Source organism: Amblyomma americanum, chromosome 2 (assembly GCF_052857255.1).
Source record: "Amblyomma americanum isolate KBUSLIRL-KWMA chromosome 2, ASM5285725v1, whole genome shotgun sequence".
Taxonomy (NCBI): domain Eukaryota; kingdom Metazoa; phylum Arthropoda; class Arachnida; order Ixodida; family Ixodidae; genus Amblyomma; species Amblyomma americanum.
The window spans coordinates 35,171,486-35,179,728 of NC_135498.1; the positions used below are offsets into that span (position 1 = coordinate 35,171,486).

The 8,243-nt window shown below is 46.5% G+C and overlaps 1 protein-coding gene across 1 annotated transcript; it reads left to right on the forward strand.

The window, feature by feature from the left end:
* Positions 1–262: 262 nt before the first annotated feature.
* Positions 263–7,756, forward strand: Ran (RAN, member RAS oncogene family). Its single transcript, XM_077653840.1, has 6 exons — positions 263–391; positions 1,256–1,300; positions 1,914–1,998; positions 2,801–2,926; positions 4,300–4,487; positions 7,068–7,756. Exons 2-6 carry the CDS (start codon positions 1,259–1,261, stop codon positions 7,284–7,286), a joined length of 660 nt encoding a protein of 219 aa, XP_077509966.1. The 5' UTR covers positions 263–391; positions 1,256–1,258; the 3' UTR covers positions 7,287–7,756.
* The last annotated feature ends 487 nt before the right edge of the window (positions 7,757–8,243 follow it).

Below are 8,243 nucleotides of genomic sequence, written 5' to 3' on the forward strand. Positions count from 1 at the left end.
GTGGGTTGTAATGGCTCAGCGAAGTGGTTGACTGGGGAGCTGTCGTGATTCATATCACCCGCCATTGTGACCACAGCCTCGACCAACGCCTCCTGCCTCGACGGTTGCTTCAGAAAGTGTCGTTTCAAGAAATTTGAATAAAATATTTATTGATCGGCGTCAATAGTGCGTGATGCAGTTTTTTTATTAGTAAGTAGAAGGTGCTACTCTTTTTTTTTATGCAATAAAAACGAAACCAAACGCACTGCGGCTTTGTGGCGCTGGTGGCGCCACCTGCGGCAATTCTTTTACCGAAATCCGGTGCTGTGTATGTGTGTGTGAATGCGCAGTTGTGAGGGAGAATCTATTTAAATCGGCCTGAAATCCTTGTTTTGTTGACGTCTACGTTCTTGTAAGTAATTTTCGTTCCTGCGACCTTAATTTACCGGAGTTATTATTTGTTTCAGTGCTGTCAGCGGCGAAATGAGGTTATTTTCGCTGTATAGTGCTTTTGTTCGGCCGAGGCCTAGGAGGCGGTATTTTGTGTCTGGTACAAATTGGTTCGAATCAGAGAAAACTTCCGCTGTTTCGTGTAAAAAGTACGGAGTGCAACATAAAGGATAGATTCTGGCAGCCCTGTTTCACGTTTGCGGCTCGTTGGCTGCCGTAAGTACCGCTAGTAGCGCGTTGATAGTGAAAATTGGCGCCATCGGCATTAACGTTCATCGTTAGCCACTTAGCCCTGCGTTCGGAAGTTCCTTGGGTAGGTCTGCCGAACCGTTGGTTACTAGCCTCAACTTACAGAATTTGCCGAATTAAAGGCAAGAATCGGCGGCAGACAGCTCCTGCCTCGCGTGTTGGAACGCACTTTTCGTTGACGGCGTTAGCCTTACAAAGTGCCGGCAGATTACTCATACTTGGCCCTCACAATACGTTTCACACGGTTCCACAAACGCTCATCCCGGAACCGACGGAGTAGCGTGCTTGCGTCTTGCGTCATCTCTGCTTGGTTCGGCGTCGCGAGTGCGGTAGCTGTCTGTTTTTTGTTGAACGGACGCGCGCACCGTGGAGTCGTGTATATTACTGGCCCTACGTGATGACCCCCCATTCATTACTTTTAGCTTAGTATGATCTCTGCTGTATGCTCTCATAAACATCCCGGCGTTGGCGGGCGTTTCGGTCGCGATATTGAGGCGAGAGGGGCAATAACCGCGCCTAATCTTAGCTGTCGATTCTGTCACGAGCGTGCCTTTGACAACTGGTCGTCTTTTCGCAGACAATGCAGCAGCAAGACCTCGGGGACGCGGTCCCTACCTTCAAAGTGAGTAGCAACGACTTAAGGCCATTCTTAAGTGAAACGATTACAAATAGCTGTTGTTTTTGTCAGTGTGCAGCGAGTGATGATTCAGTTGTGACCGAATGGCGAAGCCCATGCCGAGAACTGTCCCTCTAATCTGAAGCTGCACATTTGTGAAAGCCCTCATCGTGGACCTCGTAGTTCAAATATGTACCCCATGATGGAATCTTAGTGTTACTTGTGTGGGAATCTGATAGTGCACAACTTGTGTTACATGATGGAACATTTTTTATTCTTAAATATCATTTTAAACCTCTACTAGAAGTAAACACTGTATGTTACTTGCACTTTGTAATCTCTCTAGCTTTGACGCTTGTTGTGTGCAAGGCTGGTGATGTGTTTGGCCATAAAATTATTGCTTAAAAAGCAGTGAATTTCAGCTTAGCTTTGTTAAAGGTTAGTTGTTTAAGCATGTATGGTCCTGCCTTTTTTTTAAAAGAGCATTTGTCAAGATAGTCTGGGTCTCATTTGAGCCAAGTGCAAGAAGGTTGCTTGGAGGTGCATGAAGAATGGTGGCTTCATTTGCTGTCTGTTCACATGTGTGTCATGTTCGTGATGCAATGCTTTTTGTCTGCAGTGTGTTCTGGTTGGCGATGGTGGTACGGGCAAGACCACTTTTGTCAAGCGCCATCTGACCGGAGAGTTTGAAAAGAAGTATGTCGGTACGTAAGATGCTTTTGTATCTTGCTAAACCATTACTTCTGTGTGGTAAAATATGCCAGGCTGGGTTTTTGAATTTGTATGAAGTGGCTGTCTTTTCTTGTCGCAAGATTAAGCAGTGTATTTAATGTATGAAGTGGCTGTTTTAAAATGGGCCTACACAAGAGCGCAGCCAATGATGATTGACTTGTCACCAGATGGCACAACCTATGCGGAGGATTTTGTCCCTCTAATCTGAGGCTGCAAGTTGATATAACAAGCCAAGCTTTTTCTTTTAGTTGCTGTGTGGGAACATAGAGCCTGTCTGCAAGACATGATTTGTAGTGGACGTTGTGCTTACTGCCTAATTAAGTACTGCAACTGGGAAAGGCAAACTCTACCCTTCAGTCAAAGCATGACTTTGGCCTGTTAAGTAATCGTGAACAGGCTTGTCTAGAGTGCTGAAACGACAAGCTGCTGACTAAGTAACGTAAATGCATAGTGGATTGCATGCTGTGTAGCGGCATGTTGCTCAAGTTTTTTGTTGTTGCATGGAAAAGCTTTTTTTTTTGTAACTTTGAGCTCCTGCTATAAAATTTCGTTTCATTTGCTCTGCGGAGCACCGCTCTCGCCAAGCCTGCTCATGTCTCTACATTGCGTCAAGGGGAAGCTTGGGGCATGCCTGGACACTCTGTGGGATTCTCAAAAGATGCAGCATTTCATAATTTAGCCCACTGAGGTTTGGGTCCTGCTGAAACATAGCAGAAATGGAGTCATTGCGGCAAGTGTGCTGACCTACCTTTCTTGTGATGTGTTGTTCTACAGCCACCCTTGGTGTGGAGGTCCACCCCCTTCTCTTTCACACAAACCGGGGCCCCATCAGGTTCAATGTTTGGGATACTGCAGGCCAGGAGAAGTTCGGCGGCTTGCGTGATGGCTACTACATTCAGGGTGAGTTGTGCCTGAAGAAAAGCAAGCTGGGCATTCTAAGCAAGCTCTTGCTTGTAGGTTGAAAGCCGCTGAGTGCGGTACTAAAGCTTCTTTCCTCTTCCCTTTTAGTGTGAGAGCATTACTTGAGTAGCAGTCCTGAAAAAGCCAGTGGGTCTCTAGCCTCAACCTTTGTTCATTTTATTGTGAAAGCACTATTAGCCTCCTAAACCGCAAAATTCAAAGGTGGACGTCAAGCCTATCGGATACCTGCAAAAATGAATATTGACGCAACTGGGTCTTGAACCCATAGTGGTGCGAACAGATCAGCGTCACTGGCTACTGCACAAAAGCACTATGCTATCTGTGTAACCGATCATGCCTCGTGTTCAAGTGCCACACACTTGCGCTGTGCTTTGCACGTCTTTTTCAACTTCCATCCGTTCGCAAAAAGCACTATTAGCCTCCCACCTTGCAAAATCCTCAGGTGGACGTGAGACCTCTGTGTTAGCACGAAAGGAAATGCTCATACTGGCCCCTTGGGTCAGTGGACACCTCAACCATGCTTTGAGCTACGTGGAAGTAGTGACGGAGAGGTGTGTGCTACATTTACATGAGTGCAGAAACGAGCCACTAGAGCAATAGGCCGCCATCCTTCATTGGGTTCATTGGCTTGACAACGTTGCATACTCCGTTGATTATGGGGAAAGGAAAGACTCGTAACTAGCTCCTCTGTAGCTTCCCGGGTTCGCTCTCAGCCATGCTAAGCCGCCAGCCGTTTTGTGTAGTCCCTTGGAGTTGGACATTTCTTGACCTGTGTGCATCTTTTTCGTGGACACCTGCTGGAAGTTGCTGGGTAAATGTCATGCTCTGGATTAAATTCATTAGGCATTGCACTGCTGGTGTGTAGGTTGTGCAAATGGTGTGCATTGGCTACAGTCTGTAATGCGTGTTACTTGTTAGTATGAAGATGAATTTGAACTAACTTGATCCAGTGTCACATTGTGTATGCGTTGACTGCACTGTGGAGCTTGCTGTTTGCATGCTGTAATCTGTAGACAAGTGCCCTGCACTAAAGAGCAGCCTTTGAAAGCGCAACGAGCAGAAAGGTTGTCATTTTGAGAAGCACTGAAATTTGAATGATAGCAGACTCAAGCAGCTTTGCAGTATGTACCGTAATATGCAGTAAAATCTTGGTACGACATTGTGAGGAGCACGGAAATTTGAATGATGGCGTCCTCAAGCAATCTGGCAGTCTACGGTGAAATACAGCAAAATCTCTTATCGTTAGTGGTACCACGACTTTACTTTATTGTTGCTCGTGCATTATGTGCTGCAGTTGCCTGTGGAAGATGTGGAAGCGTTGAGCCTCCTCTTTTGTCCTTGCATTTGTACAGGCCAGTGTGCCATCATCATGTTTGACGTCACCTCCCGTGTCACATACAAGAACGTCCCCAACTGGCACCGCGATCTTGTGCGGGTCTGTGAAAACATCCCCATTGTGCTCTGTGGCAACAAGGTGGACATCAAAGACCGCAAAGTCAAGGCCAAGTCCATCGTTTTCCACCGGAAAAAGAATCTTCAGGTGACTGTCACCATTCTTGGCACCCCTTTGGCAGCCTTGCATGCAGTAAATTTGCTGTTTGGACAGTATGCAGAAGCAAGGCTGCTTCCTATTTCTGTCAAGAATTTAGTCGTCTGTTTATTTTTTCTTTTACTGTAAGTGAAGGTTAACTGCATACGAAAGGCAAAAAGTGCAGTGGATGGACAGAAAACAAGCATTGTGTATGCATAATTTTGCAGCAAACAGTAATGAGTGAAAAACAGGAGATGCTGCACAACCCTTGGGTAACTAAATTTGACATAACAAATTTTTAGTGAAACACATAGCATAGCACACTGCATTTTTGTCAATGGCTGTGCTGTTCATCAAGCTTGCCTATGTTTTCTAGGATCCATGCTCGTAAGCCTTCGGGGATGTAGCCGCCGCGGTGGCTGAGTGGTTATGGCGCTCGGCTGCTGGCCCGAAATATGCAGGTTCGATCCCGGCTGCGGCGGTCGAATTTCGATGGATGCGAAATCCTAGAAGCCCGTGTACTGTGCGATGTCAGTGCACGTTAAGGAACCCCAGGCGGTCGAAATTTCCGGAGCCCTTCACTACGGCGTCTCTGATAGCCTGGGTCGCTTTGGGACGTTAAACCCCATAAGCCAAACCAAACTTTCAGGGATGTCAAGAAACAACTGTTGCCTTAGCTGGCTGCTCAAACAGTAACAAAAACCTCCCTTTAAGTTTGATGTTCGAGTTTGGTCACCTTGTTTAGTTTGCAAGAGTGAGCAACACAGGAAGTTGCTGCCTGCATGCATGATAGGATGCTTGCCTTAGATAAAAATGTGCTCTAAAAAGGTAAAAACTCCATAAACAATTCTGATGCAGAGCAGGGTTGTGAAGGGCTACATGCTTCTAAATGCTTGGCTGCCTATAGTAAATCAGGAGAAAGTTTATTCAAAGCATCGCTAAGATAACCCATTCTGCCCCCTGAACTTGCTCCCTGTAGCTTCAAATTGCTTCCAAGTGCTTCATGTCACTTGAAAAGTTTGATGTACATTTGTCTCTGCTGTATGCATGTTGAGAATTTGCAGAGCTTCCCGTGCACTTCACGAGAGAGGACGCCAAAATTTCAGCTTCTTTTTAATTCTGCGAGCGGTGCTGAGGACCTTGGGATTAGTGAAAGCGTGGGGGGTGTGCCCCAGTCCATTATAAATAATTTATTACAGCATTTTTTTTTTGTTCCTTACCTCGTTCGTTTCTGTGTTCGGTGATGTAGACAACTTTCTCACAGAACCACCGTGAACCATGTATGGGGAAACAATGACATGGCTGCGACCTCGGCATTTCCATTCTTGCTTGCTTGTCCCAACTTGTGGCGTGGTGGAACTTTACTGTGCACACGCATGATCTCTGGCGCTTGCCACTATGGTGAATGTATAGCAGATGCTTGTATGGGTGTGTTTTTCAGCAAGGCTGCAAAAAGTTCAAGTCAGTGCAAAATCCGAGGTCTGGCAAACTTATCTCACGAAGGCCCCAATGTGCCCCTTGACTTTAATAGAGAGTTTTAGTTTCACGTACGTAGAAGGTTCACGTACGCAAACGTGAGAAGTCTACGTAGCCTCCACGCAGGTGGTTTGAAACCCTTATAGTTACACGTACGCGAAACACGCCGCGCGTTACGCCTAGCGCCATCTACTAAGAAACGCAGACACTGGTTGTAGCCAAAATCATCTAAGACAAGTCATTAAGCGAAGCCATTCATAGCGAGACGGTTGCTATGACGACGACCAACGCTACTTTGTCAGGCTTAGCAGCTGAAAAGTCGCCCTTCTGTCTGAAAAACAAAAGCTATTTGTCGCTTGAAACCTTATGCGAGGGTAAGAATGGGCAAATCGAAGGCGAATACAACAGTTTAGAACACGCTATCGCCTCGAGGGATTAGCGACGAAGCTGTTATCGCTGTGAAGCGGCGGGCAGGGCGCCGCCATGTTTGTCAACGCTGCGTACGCAAGCAACGCAAAGACCGCAACGTAAAAATCCGAATCTCACGTACGTGAGACTCGCGCACACCCTTTGCGTTCTGCGCATGCGCACTGGTCACCCGTAAGAGCTCTACGTACGTGAAACTAAAACTCTCTAATATGGGGACTTGTGGTGGCGCCCATTGAGGCTTTGCACGAAGCATATGGAGTCTTGTGCTGGATATGCTATACTACTGCCCCTGTCTGCTCTTTTGTTTCTTTGGTTTCTTTGCCGTTTTTAGGAACTTTTTTTTTTTTTTCAGGGTTACTCCTGTTGCTTTGCTGAAAATAAAGTGACTTTGTCAACCTGTTTATTCCCACAACAGTTAAAGTGCTGTGTTCAAAACAGATTTTAATAAGCTACGGCATGAAGCAAGCTTTGTGCAAGTAGTAGGAGGGTTGTAAGGGCTCCATGGGCCTATCGCTGTGTCTTCTGTTGTATAGAACCTGCCGCTTTCAGGAAAAATAGCAAGATGTCGGCTGTCATGGCTGACATACTTGTGCATGAACTGCTGAGCTTGGAATTTGGGCTGCTTTTTCAGAAAAGCTGAAATTTGCCCATGTGACCAATCGAGCGTTCTCTCTTGTGGTGCAGTACTACGACATCAGTGCCAAGAGCAACTACAACTTCGAGAAGCCCTTCCTGTGGCTGGCGCGCAAGCTGATCGGTGACCCCAACCTGGAGTTCGTGGCCATGCCTGCTCTTGCACCACCAGAGGTCACCATGGACCCCGAATGGCAGGCCAAGCTCGAGAACGACATGAAGGAGGCACAGAACACATCGCTGCCTGATGAGGATGATGATGACCTTTAACCAGCGGCCCCGAAAAGAGCCTTGTGTTATTCTGCACTGGAAATTTTCCGCTGCCCCCCCCTGCCCACCAGCTCCCCCACGTGTACAGTTATTGACTGATGCTGCTTGAGACTGCGTCCTATTCTCCCCTTGAGGCTGGTATGCCAGAGTTAGCGTGCCAGTCACATTCTTAGGCCTGCATTTCATTTTTTTCCTAATTCAACCAACCAACAGCTTGCAAGGTGTATGTAGTGACTGAGAATCATGCAGTGATTGTGCCTGTCTTTTTTTTTTTATTGAAGATTAGCTTACGTTTTAAGTGAATAGGCCCATTAAAGCTTTTCTGATTAAGGACGTGGCACATTTTTTTCTTGTTTCTAATCAGTTATGGAATGTATGTTTCCTAAAATGTCATGAATGTATTTCTTGGTGATGAGTGAAAATGTGTGTGGAACAAAAATGTTTGCAAATAAATGGTTGGGCCAAATTTATTTTTTGGTTGGAACTTGTTTTTGAAGTTGGGTGTAATGTAGTAAAAGCGTGGCTGTCGCAGTGCATTGCTCATCGAACGCGTTGAGCGGGTGGCCGTGCAGTCATGGACAAAAGTTTGCGTGCGGGATGTGGCTTCGCGCAAAAAAAAAAAAAAAAAAAATTGCGGTTGGGCAAAGCTGGTTAGTGAAAAGTAATGAATTCAAGGAGACATGGGTGCTCAATTCACAGGGAAAGTATCAGCTGACTGTCGAGCAGAAAATATTTTTCGCTAATCTGCATCCCGCGAACTGCGGTACTGCTTCGAAAAGCGCTCCGCGCAATGAACCGCCGGTGGACTTCGGCACCTGCAGACCATCCGCAGTGGAGAATCGCGGAAGCCGGAGCTGAAGGCAGCCAATTATCTTCCTTCCCTGGTCAGCGTCATGTCCGCTTAAGTGACGTCAGCTGGTGTCGTGTAAATCGATTGGTCGCTACTGTTGCAGCTGC

Bases quoted from the DNA above. Each gene is read 5' to 3' on its own strand.
- Ran (XM_077653840.1), top strand. From the start codon at position 1,259: ATGCAGCAGCAAGACCTCGGGGACGCGGTCCCTACCTTCAAA. The intron at 2,927-4,299 runs GTGAGTTGTGCC...GCATTTGTACAG, and splicing joins TGATGGCTACTACATTCAGG to GCCAGTGTGCCATCATCATG. The intron at 4,488-7,067 runs GTGACTGTCACC...CTTGTGGTGCAG, and splicing joins ACCGGAAAAAGAATCTTCAG to TACTACGACATCAGTGCCAA.